The sequence below is a fragment of the Lithobates pipiens genome, unplaced genomic scaffold (genome assembly GCF_037356315.1).
Source record: "Lithobates pipiens isolate NorthernLeopardFrog02 unplaced genomic scaffold, aLitPip1_a1.2 Scaffold_19, whole genome shotgun sequence".
NCBI lineage: Eukaryota > Metazoa > Chordata > Amphibia > Anura > Ranidae > Lithobates > Lithobates pipiens.
The window spans coordinates 52,429,686-52,446,552 of record NW_027507764.1 but is presented as its reverse complement, the minus strand read 5'-3'; the positions used below and the strand labels follow the sequence as shown (position 1 = coordinate 52,446,552).

The window sequence follows — 16,867 nt, the reverse complement described above, 5'->3', positions numbered from 1 at the left end:
CGTATTCTTCTACATATTTTTGGTAAAAAAAACGCAATAAGCGTTGCCAAAAGTTGTAGTGTCTACAAAATAGGGGATCGTTTTATGGCATCCCGATTAAAGGATCGTTTTATGGCATTTTTATTGATAATTTTTTTTTTTTACTAGTAATGGCGGCGATCAGCAAATTTTTATCGTGACTGCGACATTATGGCGCGATTTTGGGGACATTCAGATTTATACAGCGATCAGTGCAATTAAAAATGCACTGATTACTGTGTAAATGTGACTGGCAGTGAAGCGGTTAAGCTCTAGGTGGTGCTGTAGGGGTTAAGTGTGTCCTAGGGAGTGATTCTAACTGTGGGGGGGAGGGGTTGTGTGTGACATGACACTGATCACCGCTCCCGATTAAAGGGAGCTGTGATCAGTGTCATTAGGCAGAACGCGGGAGATGCTTGTTTACATTAGCATTTCCCTGCTCTTCCTCTCTGTGAGACGATCGTGGGTATCTCCGCGGACATCGAGTCCACGGGACCGGCGATCACACTCACGGAGCTCCCGGCGGGCCCGCAAACAGCCTCTTAAAGAGCAACGTACAGGTACGTTAATCTGCACGAGGAGGTCGAGAAGCGGTTAAAGTGTTACTAATCCCAGGACCCTGCATTCACTACAGTACACAAAACATGGAAATGCAATTATTTTGGTAAATATAAACTGCTAAATACCTTTTCTCATCAGCAGTATATAGCAGTCTTGTGACTTCTATCAGTGTCTGGTTAAAGCTTGTAGGAGGAGTTTTCATCCTCTCACTGTCCTATGAGGCTGCAGGACCCCTGACCTTCTGTCTGGACAGTGCTGATTGGCCCTGTGCTGTTCACATGCACCCTCCCAAGAGGAAGAATAAAAAACCTCTCTAGCAATACACACCAACCTGAGCATGTGCAGTTTGCCCCCAAGGCTCTGTTCTATCAGCAGATAGATTGGGGACAGTGGACAAAGGGGAGGATCAGAGAAGACAGGATCAAACAGCCTTTTACACAATGCAGAGGATTAACCCCTTAGGTTCCACAGTGAGTATAACAAGCATGATTTACTGCATATACAGACTGATTTCACTGTTGTGGGTTTAGTAAAACTTTAAGGTAACAAGCCTGAAGCCTTTACAACCACTCTAATGTTATTATTATATTAATGTAGCAAGGTCCCAGGTCTCCTTTAGTCAAATGAGAACCTCCAGAGCCAGGGACAGCTGACATTCTTCTGTATAGAGTAGGTTGCAAGACATGGTGGGTGTAGTGCAGGATAGATTCATGGGCGCAAGACACATTGTGAATGCAAAGCGATTTATTTTCTCTCAAGCAGAATGTTGGGAGAGAGGGTTAGGGCCAGGACACCCTTAGGTACAGTAAGTGCCGCCAATATTGTGTTTTCAGCGCTATCCTGTCGCGCTGGTTCCCGTCGACAGGCTTCTCTAACCAGCGCGATCCCATCACGCTGGTTCTCGCGCTGGCTGCAAAAGGAAAATGTAATTTTCCTATAGTAGCGAGCAAGTAGGGACATTGGCGATAATGTCGCCTCACTAATGAAACCGGCATGCCTTCGGGGGCATACCAGGCCCTTAGGTCTGGTAGAGATTTTAAGGGGAATCCCCTATGCTGAAAAAATCTGCGTGGGGGTCCCCCCAAAATCCATACCTGACCCCTATCCGAGCACGCAGCCCGGCCGGTCAGGAAAGGGGGGTGGGGATGGCCGAGCGCCCCCCCTCTCCTGAGCCGTACCAGGCCGCGTGCCCTCAACATTGGGGGGTGGGTGCTTTGGAGGCAGGGGGCGCCCTGCGCCCCCCCACCCCAAAGCACCTCGTCCCCATGTTGATGAGGACAAGGGCCTCTTCCCGACAACCCTGGCCGTTGGTTGTGGGGGTCTGCGGGCAGGGGGCTTATTAGAATCCGGGAGCCCCCTTTAAGAAGGGGGCGCCCAGATACTGGCCCCCCACCCTTTGTGAATAAGTATTGGGGTACCATGTACCCCTACCCATTCATCTGGGGGAAAAAAAAGTAAATAAAACACAACACAAGGTTTCAAAATAATTTATTGCACAGCTCCAGTGGTCTTCCATCTTGGGGGAGTCTTCTCGCCACCGCCCGGTGGTCTTCTTCCGACTTCAGGGGTCTTGTCCCCCTCTTCGGTTCTTCTTGGGGGCGTGTCCTATGCCTGCATACTTTTGCTGATAGGTGTCCCTCATTCCCATCTCAAAAAGTTGGGAAGTGTGAATTATGTAAGTATGCAATAGAAATCATTTCTGAAGTTAGTTTTTAATAACAATCATTATTTCAATCAGAATTTGAACAAAGCAGTAAGCACATAAGTGTCACCATTGAACATTCGTAAATACAGTTTCAAGTGCAGATTGAACCCAAAAGAAAACGATGGAAAATGAAGGTATAGGCGCTCGGTATTGCGTTGAATTTTCTATTGTTATATGTAGGCTGCATACACATAATTTGCATCCGGCTTCAGATCCAGAATATATTATATATGAATACAACACAAAAGCACACCGCCCATTAATCGACTATTATCAGAACACAATTCCGGCAGCCCGCGCTGTTGTCTGCAGTGGTGGGATCTCTTGGCATTGTTCCAGAGAAGTTAATTGTGGCTGACACGGTAAATGTGATAAAGTTGATCTCACAAAGGCTGCGATAAATAAAGAGCTTCTCACCGTGACTGAATAGACGGCCGTACAGTGACAAGAGAAGAATAAGCCATTACCGCATGTAATTGTCAATGTGAATCACAAATCTGCGACTTTCCTCTTACAAAAGCTTTAGAGATATTGTCAACGTGCCAGCGATCATGGGTTAGTAACAGACCAGGCTGAGCTGGAATTCCGAAAAATCTTAAACTTTCACTAGCCAAACAGTTCACACCAGCCATTCTCCACCAGGATTCTCTGGACACATTGGGGGTTATTTACTAAAGGAGAATCCACTTTGAAAGTGCACTTGGAAGTAAAGTCGCTGTAGATCCAAGGGGGACATGTAAGGAAAATAAAAAACAGCCTTTTAACTTGCACATGATTGGATGATAAAATTAGCAGAGCTTCCCCTCATTTCAGATCTACCCCTTAGATTTAGAGCGACTGCACTTCCAAGGGCACTTGCAGTGCAAAGTGGATTTGCCTTTCGTAAATAACCCCCATAGCAATCTTCCAGAGGTTGTTAAGGGGAGCTGTGGCCGATTGACCTCCCATCTAGACATGTGTGGTTCGTTTAGTTCCAAATTTAAAATTTTGACAAATTTTTCGCAATTCAGAAATTCGGACGTTTCTAAATTTCTGAATTACAATAGTAAAGAATTCAAACGAATCTGAAATAACGAAACAAAATTTGAATCAAATTCGAAATGTTTTCTAATTCAAATTGTTTTCGAACCTGATTTGAATTCGAAGTTCTGAATAAGATAAAATAGAATAGAAAATAAAGGAACAAAATAGAAAAGAATTTAATAGAATAAAAAAAAGAAAAGAATAAAAAAAAAAAAAAGAAACAAATAGAATATAAAAGCATAGAAAACAATAAAATAGAAAATAAAGGAATAGAATAGAAAATAAATAAATTGAATAGAATAGAATAGAAAATAAAGTAATAGAATAGAAAATAAAGGAATAGAACAGAATAGAATAAAGTCACAATGTGACTTTGCAAACACTTTAACTACTTCCTGCCCACCGTATGCAGAATGACGGCCGGGAAGTGGCTCTGTTATCCTGACTGAGCCTCCTATGATGTCCAGCAGGATAACATGCCAGCGAGCACCCGTGGGGGTAAGTAGCGCGGCGATCACGGGCGCGGCATGTCAGTGTGACGCATCGCATCTCCTATCGTGATAAGAAGCCTCTGTCAGAGGCTTCTTACCACGTGATCAGCTGTGACCAATCATAGCTGATCATCGTGTGAACCAGGAAGTACCAGTAAACATAATTTCTTGGTTCGCACTGACAGGGAGAGCCAATCGGAGGCTCTCCCGCTCTCCCTGTCAGAGGGGGGGTCTGTGCCGATAATCAGCACATTGATTACCAGCACAGCCCCTTCAGATGTGCCACAACACCTTTTAAAATGTTCCCATAAGCTATCAGTCAGTGCCCCATAAAAACACAGCTTATAGTGCCCATCAAAGTGCCAATCAGTGCCCATGTCAGTGCTAATCAGTGCCCACCACAGTGCCAGTCAATCCCCATCTCAGTGCCCAGCAGTAAAACCTGTCAGTACCTCAACATCAGTGTTGGTCATCAGTGCCACTTGTCAGTGCTAATCAGTACCGCCTATCTGCCAATCAATGCCATCTCTCAGTGCCCATCACAGCTGCCTGTCAGTGCCCATCAGTGCCACCAGTCAGCGCCCATTAGTGTCACCAGTCAGTGCCCATCAGTGCCCCCTATCAGTGCCCATCAGTGCTGCATATCAGTGCTGCCTATTGGTGCCCATCAGTGCTACATATTAGTGCCGCCTATCAGTCCCCATCAATTCTATATATCAGTGCCACCTTATCAGTGCCAACTCATCAGAGCCCATCAGTGTTGCCTCATCAGTGCCCATCAGTGAAACAGAAAACAACATTTTATAACCGAAACAAAGAAAAACTTTATTTTTTCAAAAATGTTGTTCTTTTTTTAGTTTGGTTAGCAAAAAATAAAAACCGCAGAGGTGATCAAATACCACCAAAAGAAAGCTCTATTTATGGGAACAAAGCGATAAAAATTTTGTTCGGGGACAGATCTGCCCCCCTCCCCCCTTCCTTCTTGAGTTGAGAAATGCTGTGTAAATTCTGGACTTTGAACAACTGTAGAGAAGAGAGGGCTGCAGATGAACAGGTACAACTTATGTAGGAGGGTTTGTTCCATCTCTGTGTCTCACCTGAGGCCAGTCACTACACTGGGTATATAGTATGTGAGGTTTAGATGGTGGAGTTGGGAACCTTTAGCATTCACTATTTACTTATCTATTTGTTTTCAAGGGCCTGACCCCTTTAAGACATTATCTTTTGTATCTTTGCTTCAATTTTAGATAGATCTAGATGAACCAATATACAGATATCGTCTGAGATTCGCACGAAAACCCAAACCAAATCATTTTTACGGAACCATGGGCAAAAGGAATACTGGTGACATGGGTAAGGAGCAGGCTTTTAATATATTTGTGTTAAAAGGATAATTAGTGTAATATCCCATTTCCAGTGGTGGCTGCTGGTGTTTTTTTGGGGGGAGGAGGATGGCAAGCAATACACCCACCCACACCCCCTTCCCGGTCGGCCTGGCAAATCAAAGCCCCCCCCCCCCGTCAGCGGTCAGTCGGGGCCCCGCACTTACCCCATCTCGCGGGCAGCGTGGCTCCTCTCCGGGCTGCAGGTGGCTGCTTTTTAAGATTCCTGCCTCCTCTGTGCATCTCCTTCCTCCTCCTCCTGGTGGCCAATCGGATCAGATCTCCTTTTAGTCAATCGGGTGATGGGTCATGACCCACTTCCTGATTAGCCGGGAGGAGAATCAGTGTTACAGTAGCGAATATTCATTCGGGTCTAAACGGACCTCTGATGCCTCATATTTGAGACAGGGAACGGGACTGAGGACAGAGATTCCCCAGTCCCTTTCTCTGCAGCCTCAGCTGCACAGGACAGTGAATCAATAGGAAGTGCTCTTGAGGCTTCCTGGTCAATATCAAACTGAAGCATAGTGAACACAATTTACTATCCTTCCTTGGTGAACGGACACAGTGAGTGATCGGGACAAATCCCTCACTGTATTCAGGAAAGGAAGGGGCTGATAAATAGAACATATTTACTGCCCGACCCCCCTCCCCCCACCCTCACTCTCCATCCTGAAACATTCCCCAGTGTGCCCTCAGCAGCTGCTGACAGGAGAGGAGAGGAGGGAAGTTGGAAATGCTGCAGGGGACGGGGGCACACAGGGAGGCCCAGACAATGGCAGGGAGGAGGGGGACGCAGATACCAATCCCCCTGCAGTGCAGCCGGATGAAGAAAAAGGAGCAGAAGCCGGCAGAGCTGCAGGGGGAGCCACAAGAGTTGGCAATAAGTCAATACAGCCATTGCTCCTGCTCAGCAGGTGCCCGGGCCCCCCTTTTGAACTGATGGGGCCCAGTACAGGAGGGTTGGCTGTACTGCCTTATCAGCAGCCCTGATCTGAGTATGACTTGGAATTAGCCTTGTACACACAATCGGACATTCCGACCACAAAATCCGTCTGATTTTTTCCGGATTTTGTCCGAAACATGTCTTGTATACACACAGTCGGACAAAGTTGTCGGAAAATCCGATCGTTTAGAAAGAGGTGACGTTCATTGCGTACGGCGGGACTACGTAGAGGCTAGTAGCCAATAGCTTTGGTCTCTTAATTTAACCTGAGCATGCGTGGCACTTTGTCCGTCGGAATTCTCTACAACGGATTGGAAAAAGTTTGATCGGATTTTGTTGTCGGAAAATTTTAGATCCAGCTCTCAAACTTTTTCCGTAGGGATTTCCAACGGAAAAAGTCCGATAGAGCCCACACACGATCGGATTTTCCGACAACATAATCCGATCTGACTTTTTCTGTCGGAAAGTCTGACCGTGTGTACGGGGCATTACAGTTATACCTGGTTGGACATAAACAAAAATCCTTTGGCAGGTAAAACAGCTCCCAGATATGTGTTTCATTTGTGTATTGGACTGTTTTTCTGGAGGTCAGCTTAAAAATAAATAAATAAAAGTGACCAGCTAACCATTATCATTTTCCTTTAACTGATTAGATTCCATTCTTCATCCCTCACTGCCTATATTTTCTTGTGCAAAAAAAACTTGTACTATAGTTACTGCTGTTATTCATATGTAACATATTTTTTCCCTTTTCAGAATTTAAACGGTCATCTCCAAAAAGTAAGTAAACACTTAAAGTGTTACTACACACACACACGCACGCACGCACGCACGCACGCACGCACGCACGCACACAAACACACACACACACACACACACACACACACACACTGTTTAAGTTGCATTGCCCTTTCTTTTTCTGTATGTGGATGGTGGCATTGTCATACTTTTAATAAATAACAGCAGTGCCCTTTTCCCAATTGATATACAGCTGTCACATGACCCAGCTCTCTCCCAGCCTGTCTGCAGGGAAACATAAGCAGGAGGAGCTTCTAGTCCTCTGCTGCTGGTCGCATGCTCAAAATAAACAAAAACAGCCTTTGGAATACAGAGTAAACATGAACAATTAATATCAACAAACAGTTTGTTTTTTTCTAAAGGTTTTTAATGCAATCAAAAGGTTTACAGTACAAAATGATATGAGACTGATGCCCTGCACACACGGTCAGACTTTCTGATGGAAAATGTGGGATCAGACTGTGCTGTCGGAAATTCCGGTCGTGTGTTGGACTTTTTCCGTCTGAATTTTCAACACACGAAGTTTGAGAGCAGGATCTAAAATTTTCCGATAACAAAATCCAATCGCTTAAATTCCGATTGTGTGTAGACAATTCCGACGGACAAAGTGCCACGCATGCTCAGAATAAATTACGAGATGAAAGCTATTGGCTACTGGCCTCTTTATAGTCCCGTCATACATGTTGTACATCACCGCCTTCTGAACGATCGGATTTTCTGACAACTTTGTGCGACCGTATGAATGCAAGACAAGTTTGTGGCATAATCCGTCAGAAAAAATTTGACAGATTTTGTCGTCGGAATGTCCGACCGTGTGTACAGGGCATAAGAGCCGGTTCACACAGGGGCAACACGACTTGCAGTGCGACTTACAGAGGCGACCTGCACACGACTTCTTGCAAAATGACTTCTGTATAGAAGTCAATTCAAGTCGCCTGAACTCGCCCCAAAAGTAGTACAGGAACCTTTTTCTAAGTCGGAGCGACTTGATTCGCTCCTATTAGAACGGTTCCGTAGTACAGAATGGAACGTGACTTGTCAAGTGGCTTAGTCACCTAACAAGTCGCCCCTGTGTGAACCGAGTCTTAGATCTACACATCAAGATATCTTTTGACATACATAATAAAACACATATCCATTGAATAGTGTCAATGTCTGCTGTTAAACAGGAAGGAATAAAGTCTATATGAGCTAATCATTGATATGGCGTTTCAAACATGACTGAAACCATAAAAGGTAAAAACATCAACAAAAGCCAAAAATAAAAGCAAAAAAAAAACAGAAAAAATAATAAAAAGAACAAAACATTAACTCATACTTGAAGACAAAATAACAACCAAGGGTTCCACTTAGCGTCATATATAGGGATAGAGCCATTCAGGGTATGAAATATTTTTTCTGATAACATAATTTGATCAACTCGAGAGATAACTTGTGAGAATGGGACTGTATTAGACTTCTAGTTAAGTGCAATTACCCAATGTACCGCAACACAAATCGTGTGTACTAGTTTCATTAGAGGTTTCGGGGTATCTGAGAGTTTTTTTAAAAAAAGACAGTGAGTATGTGTCAGAGCCATCGGTCTCCCCGCTAGTTTGTCAATCAGCCCCAGGGCCTCTCTCCGGGTAGGTTGTAGAGTCTCACAGTTCCAGAACACATGCAAAAAGGGAACCCAGGTGGGCACATCCTCTAAAGCAGGAAGAGGAGGACTGTGAGTATATTTTACCCAGACGCGAAGGGGTGTAGTACCAGCGAGTACCGTAAGAACATAGGTGTCCGTTTATGAAGAAGTGAACAGCGATCATCCAGAGGATCACCACTGGTCTCAGTCCATAAACGGTTTATGAACCAGAGATAATTGGGGGGAGAACAAGTTTGAACATGTTCTCCTGCCGATCATCTCCGCACACGGAGAATCCTCATTGACTGACACAGAAACGGGCAGTTTATGAAGCTACGATCTCAGCGCTTCACTGGCGATCGGTGTCAGAATTTACACTCCCTGATTCACAAGCTCAGAGGTGGAGAATTGGGGAGTGAAGAGGGAATCTGGGGGGAACTAAGGGGGAAAGAGGAAGATTATTAACTCCCCAAGACAGTTATCATGTCCTCCTGTCCTATTTATGTGTATACAATGTTTAATGTGTGTGTATATATATATATAATGTGTGTGTGTATGTATATATATATATATATATATATATATATATATATATATATATATATATATATATATATATATATATGTATATATATATATATATATATATATATATATATATATATATATATATGTATATATAACATGTTTGTGTGTGTGTGTGTGTATATATATATATATACAGTGCCTTGCGAAAGTATTCGGCCCCCTTGAACTTTCCAACCTTTTGCCACATTTCAGGCTTCAAACATAAAGATATAAAATTTGTATTTTTTGTTAAGAATCACCAACAAGTGGGACACAATTGTGAAGTGGAACGAAATCTATTGGATTTTTGAAACCTTTTTAACTAATAAAAAGATGAAAAGTGGGGTGTGCAAAATTATTCGGCCCCCTTGCGTTAATACTTTGTAGAGCCACCTTTTGCTGCAAATACAGCTGCAAGTCGCTTGGGGTATGTCTCTATCAGTTTTGCACATCGAGAGACTGAAATTCTTGCCCATTCTTCCTTGCAAAACAGCTCGAGCTCAGTGAGGTTGGATGGAGAGCGTTTGTGAACAGCAGTTTTCAGCTCTTTCCACAGATTCTCGATTGGATTCAGGTCTGGACTTTGACTTGGCCATTCTAACACCTGGATACGTTTATTTGTGAACCATTCCTTTGTAGATTTTGCTGTATGTTTGGGATCATTGTCTTGTTGGAAGATAAATCTCCGTCTCAGTTTCAGGTCTTTTGCAGACTCCAACAGGTTTTCATCCAGAATGGTCCTGTATTTGGCTGCATCCATCTTCCCCTCAATTTTTAACCATCTTTCCTGTCCCTGCTGAAGAAAAGCCATGATGCTGCCACCACCATTTTTTGCATTGCGGGCAAAAAGTTCGATTTTGGTTTCATCTGACCAGAGCACCTTCTTACACATGTTTGGTGTGTCTCCCAGGTGGCTTGTGGCAAACTTTAGACAAGACTTTTTATGGATATCTTTGAGAAATGGCTTTCTTCTTGCCACTCTTCCATAAAGGCCAGATTTGTGCAGTGTACGACTGATTGTTGTCCTATGGACAGACTCTCCCACCTCAGCTGCAGTTCTCTGCAGTTCATCCAGAGTGATCATGGGCCTCTTGGCTGCATCTCTGATCAGTCTTCTCCTTGTCTGAGCTGAAAGTTTAGAGGGACGGCCAGGTCTTGGTAGATTTGCAGTGGTCTGATACTCCTTTCATTTCAAAATGATCGCTTGCACAGTGCTCCTTGGGATGTTTAAAGCTTGGGAAATCTTTTTGTATCCAAATCCGACTTTAAACTTCTCCACAACAGTATTACGGACCTGCCTGGTGTGTTCCTTGGTCTTCATGATGCTCCCTGCGCATTCAACAGAACCCTGAGACTATCACAGAGCAGGTGCATTTATACAGAGACTTGATTACACACAGGTGGATTCTATTTATCACCATCAGTCATTTAGGACAACATTGGATCATTCAGAGATCCTCGCTGAACTTCTGGAGTGAGTTTGCTGCACTGAAAGTAAAGGGGCCAAATAATTTTGCACGCACCACTTTTCAGTTTTTTATTTGCTAAAAAAGTTTAAAATATCCAATAGATTTCGTTCCACTTCACAATTGTGTCCCACTTGTTGGTGATTCTTCACAAAAAATTTACATTTTATATCTTTATGTTTGAAGCCTGAAATGTGGCAAAAGGTATATATGTATATATTATGTAGGGGGACTTTTTATTTTATTAGCATTAACCACGCCGTCTGTCTGTGTATTGAGCAGTGATAATTTATCACCGCTTAATAAACTGACACCTTGGTCTTTCTGTGAATTTCTGGTGTTGTAATCTCGTAAAGTCTCGCAGGATTCCAGTATCAGGGGCCGTTCTCCACTGTTTGAAGCATTTGTAGATCACTTCACTCCTCCGAATGAGAAGCAATCTACAAAGCTTCATAAACTGGCATCCAGAGGAGAACGATCTCCTCTGAGAATGTCAGAGAATGAAGCAGTGACATTTTTTCACTGCTTCATAAACAGAAACTTTAGTGCATTTGCACATATTCTGCCAGTTAGCCTCCCAGTCAAGATCATCATTACCCAAGTTTAATTCCTGTTCCCACTGGGACCTATATTTCAGTAGGGGGTCGTCTCCCACCGATTCTAGTGATTTATACAGCCCTGAGATTAATGCCGTGTACACACGAGTGAAATGTCAGACAAAAAAATGTCAGACACGAGCTTTTCATCGTATATTACGACTGTGTGTATGCCCCATCTGACTTTTTACATCTCAAATTCTGACGGACCTTGAAATAGAACGTTCTAAATATTTCAGACGGAACCAATTCCTATCGTCTGTATGCTGTTCCGATGTACCAAAAAAGATGCATGCTCTGAAGCAAGTACGAGACGGAAACTATTGGCTACTGGCTATTGAACTTCCTTTTTCTAGTCCCATCATACGTGTTGTACGTCACCGCACTGCCCGAGGGCCCCGGGCCACTAGGGGGCCCCATTAGGGTTGCCAGCCTCAGTAAAACCAGGGACAGTATGTAAAAATCAGTGTTTTTTTTACATCTGCCTCTGAAATGTCCCTTACCGACATACTTTTGGTCTAAAAATCCCGAGATTATAGCTGCCCCACCTCTCCAGTACCTTCTCAGCCAATAGAAACATGTCTGTGTATACTGTGTGTACATGTATGTGTATACTGTGTGATTGTATACTGTGTGGCCCTATAATGTCTGATTGCCTGGGGGCACCATAATCTCCTATTGCCTGGGGGACCCCATGAGTCCGCCCCTGCATAGGGAGGAAATGCTCAGGGTAGAAATACACTGAAAATTGAGCATGTGAAGAAGCTGCCAACACTGCTCTGCAAAATCCCTGCTCTGCAAAAATAACGATTTTCAACTAATACAAAAGAGATGATAGCGAATATAACGAATGAATTCGACATGATTCGGTAATTCGTTAAAGATCTAAAGAAACAAAAGGTCAACTCCAAGTAAATCTTACAGTCCAATCAGCTGATTGATTTTGTGCTGGAGGTTGGATTACTGGCAAAGTGCATTCCTGAGAAGTGAGTGAGAAGGGTTTTGTATTGTATTTGAGCCGAGGAGAAGAGATATTGTCATTGTGTGTGTTAAAAGATTCAATAAACAAACGACTTTCCAAACTACGAATCATTATCATGAATATATATACAGTACATACATAAATATCGAATTTCAACTAATATGAAAGAAATTATAGCGGATATAACTAATGAATTCGACATGATTCAAAATTCAGTATAATGAATATCGACACTCTACAGAAATAACAAATTATCTGAAAACAAATTAATGTAACATAACCAATATAACAGAGCGAAATTATGTATTTTGCGAATGACAACGAACCGAAACTAAACGAAATGTTCCGTTGTGCACAAGTCTAGTGTTTATCGTATTTATAAATGATATTTTTGCATAAAAACTTTTTTTTATTTAACCCTTTTGCTAAATGGTAACATTTAAACTCCTTTAAATCTTTTTGATTAAATTTTCCCATTTGGCAGAGAAAGGTTAATTTAGCTTGTTATCATGCCAAAAGGTAGATATGAGCATGGAGGGGAGGGGAGGGGAGGGGGGGGCGGATGGATAGGTCAGTTCCCAGATTAATAACAAGGCTAATCATAGACCTGGCCCAGGATGTTTGAACTGAACACATGGCCCGAGTCGTGATTAACAGATGCAGAGCGGGGAGAGCTGGTGCTGGAGACACAACAGCTGTTTATAATGAAGATGAGATACTGTATAGGGCAGGAAATGGCACCCTGGCACACAAACACAAAAGCTTAAACTCTTTCAACAGTTTACATCAGAAAGAAAGGTTTTGTAACATGCGTTTGTAGATATATGTGAAGCCACAATGCCATCGCAGGGACATGTCTCTAAAGTATGGTACAGTAAAACCTTGGATTGCGAGCATAATTTGTTCCAGAAACATGCTTGTAATCCAAAGCACTTGTACATCAAAGCGAATTTCCCCATAAGAAATTATGGAAAACAAAGATGATTTGTTCCACAACCATTTATTTATAGGTCTTTCAGTTAATAGTCAACGTAAAACGATTCTAGCACTGTGATGGGTTGTGTAACCATAAAATGTCCTAATGGAAGCCTCCACAAGGGGATTAGAAGCAAAATCCAGCAGGAACTACAGAATATAAAAGAGAAGAGAGGCCCCTCTAAGTCTAGCAATATGGTTACATTTAATGAAGGCGGGTGGTCTATGTCAGGCATATCCAAAGTCCGGCCCGTGGGCCAATCGTTTTTGAGTGGCCTGCCTGGTTATTTTGACATATATATCTTTTGTGGCCCCAACGATCTCCCAGCACCGGGGCCACAAAAGGCATATATGCTGGCTGCCTTGGAGGGGACAGGGAGGAGGCGCGATGAGTGCCCTACACACAGAGGTATTTACTGTTTACACGGCAGCCTATGTAATAGGAAGTCCCATCTATGGCGCTGCCATTGGACGACTGTTCTGTCCATCAAATGAGGCGGGACTTTCTATTAATAAGGCCGCCGAGAAAACATGAGTTTTTCCTGTATGTAATCTTTTGGTGCTCGTCCCGTCCCCTCTTTGTCCCCTCCGAGGCTGCAGATGGATGGGCATCAATCAGGCTGCACTGATGGCAATGGTGAGTCTGCATTCCTGGCAGTGGTGAGTGCTGCATTCCTGGCAATGGTGGGTGCTGCATTCCTGGCAGTGGTGGGTACTGCATTCCTGGCAGTGGTGGGTCCTGCATTCCTGGCAATACTGGGTCCTGCATTCCTGGCAATACTGGGTGCTGAATTCCTGACAATGGTGGGTGCTGCATTCCTGGCAGTGGTGGGTGCTGCATTCCTGGCAGTGGTGGGTGCTGCATTCCTGGCAGTGGTGGGTGCTGCATTCCTGGCAGTGGTGGGTGCTGCATTCCTGGCAATGGTGGGTGCTGCATTCCAGGCAATGGTGGGTGCTGCATTCCTGCCAATGTTGTGTGCTGCATTCCTGGCAGTGGTGGGTGCTGCATTCCTGGCAATGGTGGGTGCTGCATTCCTGGCAGTGGTGGGTACTGCATTCCTGGCAGTGGTGGGTGCTGCATTCCTGGCAATACTGGGTGCTGCATTCCTGGCAATGGTCAGTGCTGAATTCCTGACAGTGGTGGGTGCTGCATTCCTGGCAGTGGTGGGTGTTGCATTCCTGGCAGTGGTGGGTTCTGCTCGCGGGAGCGTGCTGACCTGCCGCAGTATAATGGTCGGCAAGTGGTTAAATGTCTTCTTTACAGGGAACTCCTGATTGTATAATTTTCTTTTAAATGTTTATTCGCAAACTTTATAAATGTATACATTTAAGTAAACATTTTATACAAGTAATGAAACATTTTTTAAATTAAAATCAGGTATGAATGTTGAATAAACAAAAATTATCAACACCATTATATCTCCACTGTAAAATTCAGGTCACTCAAGTCAATGCACATCACACATCTAAAAAACAGCCGGCCCAAAAGATGTTCTTTCATTTCCATCAAATAATAATTGATCCTTGTTTTCTGTCTCAGGGCACAAATTGGATTCTTTTGTTGGGCTGATGGGCAAAAGAGCATTAGGTTCTGGTAAGTACTGCTATGAATTTTAAAACATTTATCTATATATAAGTACATGTTTAGAAAGGAAGCACCTGAAGAATTACAATTTTAAAAAGAGGTTTCTTCTTAATTGCAAAATCAAGATCAAAGTCAAATCCCCATTCCAAACAATAAAATCTAATTTTCCTATGATATTCAGATACTCAAAAACATATTCATAAATAATCAGAAATATTCAGAAATACTACAGATCGGATAGTATACACAGTGCATCCGGAAAGTATTCACAGCACTTCACCTTTTCCACATTTTGTTATGTTACAGCTTTTTTCCAAAATGGATTCAATTCATTATTTTCCTCAAAATTCTCCAAACAATACCCCATAATGACAATGTGATCGAAGTTTGTTTGAAATCTTTGCAAATTTATAAAAAATTAAAAAAAAAAAAAATCCCATGCACATAAGTATTCAGAGCCTTTGCTCAATACTTTGTTGAAGCACCTTTGGCATCAATAACAGCCTCAAGTCTTTTTGATGCTACAAGTGTTGGGACATCTATTTTTGAGCAGTTTCTCCCATTCTTCCTTGCCAGACCTCTCAAGCTCCATCAGGTTGGATGGGGATCGTCGGTACAGAGCCATTTTCCGATCTCTCCAGAGATGTTCAATCATGTTCAAGTCTGGGCTCTGGCTGGGCCACTCAAGGACATTCACAGAGTTGTCCCGTAAACACTCCTTTGTTATCTTGGCTGTGTTCTTAGGGTTGTTGCCCTGTTGGAAGAAGAACCTTCACCCCAGTCTGAGGTTCAGAGCGCGTTGGAGAAGGTTTCCATCAAGAATGTTTTTGTACATTGCTGCATTCATCTTTCCCTCGATCCTGACGAGTCTCCCAGCTCCTGCAAACATCCCCACAGCATGATGCTGCCACCACCATGCAGTAGGGATGGTATTGTTCAGGTGATGAGCATTGCCTGGTTTCCTCCAGACATGACGCTTGCCATTCAGGCCAAAGAGTTCAATCTTTGTTTCATCAGACCAGAGAATTTTGTTTCTGGCCACTCTACCATACAGGCCTGATTGGTGGAGTGCTGCAGAGATGGTTGTTCTTTTGGAAAGTTCTCCTCTCTCCACAGAAAAACACCGGAGCTCTGTCAGAGGGACCATCGGTTCTTGGTCACCTCCCTTACTAAGGCCCTTCTCCCCCAATCACTCATTTTGGCGGGGTGGCCCACTCTAGGAAGTTTCTTCCATTTATGGATAATGGAGGCCACTGTGCTCATTTGGACCTTCAATGCTGCATACATTTTTCTATACCCTTCCCCAGATCTGTGCCTTGACACAATCCTGCCTCAGAGGTCTACAGACAATTCCTTGGACCTCATGGCTTGGTTTGTGCTCTGACATGCACTGTTAACTGTGGTACCTTCTATAGACAGGTGTTTGCCTTTCCTAATCATGTCCAATCAACTGAATTGACCACAAGCGGACTCCAATCAAGTTGTAGAAACATCTTAAGGATGATCCGTGGAAACAGGATGCACCTGAGCTCAATTTTGAGAGTCATGGCAAAGGCTGTGAATACTTATGTACATAGGATTTTTTAGTTTTTTAGTTTTAATACATTTTCAAAGATTTCAAACTTCTTTCACGTTGTCATTATGGGGTATTATTTGTAGAATTTTGAGGCAAATAATGAATTGAATCCATTGTGGAATAAGGCTGTAATATAACAACATGTTGAAAAAGTGAAGTGCTGTGTATACTTTCTGGATGCACTGTACATCTTTTACAGAACCTCCCCCACCACCAAAAAAAAAAAAAAAAAAAAAAATGCAATGCAATGGTAAAGAAACTCATCTGTATACCAGCATTGTTTTTTTCCTCAACAAAAATGGAGTTACACTTTAAGTTGACTTAAACTTTGATGCTGTGTACTGCTGTCCCCAGGCTGTTCTCTATCATAGGATGCTAAGAAACTCTGAGTAAAGGTTACATGTGATTAAAGTGGTTGTAAACCCTTACAAACCACTTTGACCTACAGGTAAGCCTAGATTAAGGCTTACCTGTAGGTACAAGAAATATCTCCTAAACCTATACGGTTTAGGAGATATTTACCTGAAGACAGCCATCGCTGGCGCACTGGGCAAGCTGAAGATCGCGGCGATATG

The 16,867-nt window shown here is 43.1% G+C and overlaps 1 protein-coding gene across 1 annotated transcript in view; it reads left to right on the top strand.

Annotated features, from left to right (window-relative positions):
• Positions 1 to 16,867, top strand: part of LOC143998198 (protachykinin-1-like) — a 45,281-nt gene that overhangs the window by 18,628 nt on the left and 9,786 nt on the right. The window contains exons 3-5 of the mRNA XM_077493918.1: positions 5,046 to 5,151; positions 6,883 to 6,906; positions 14,672 to 14,725. Coding sequence (XP_077350044.1) covers positions 5,046 to 5,151; positions 6,883 to 6,906; positions 14,672 to 14,725 — 184 coding nt within the window. The remainder of the gene's footprint in view (positions 1 to 5,045; positions 5,152 to 6,882; positions 6,907 to 14,671; positions 14,726 to 16,867) is intronic.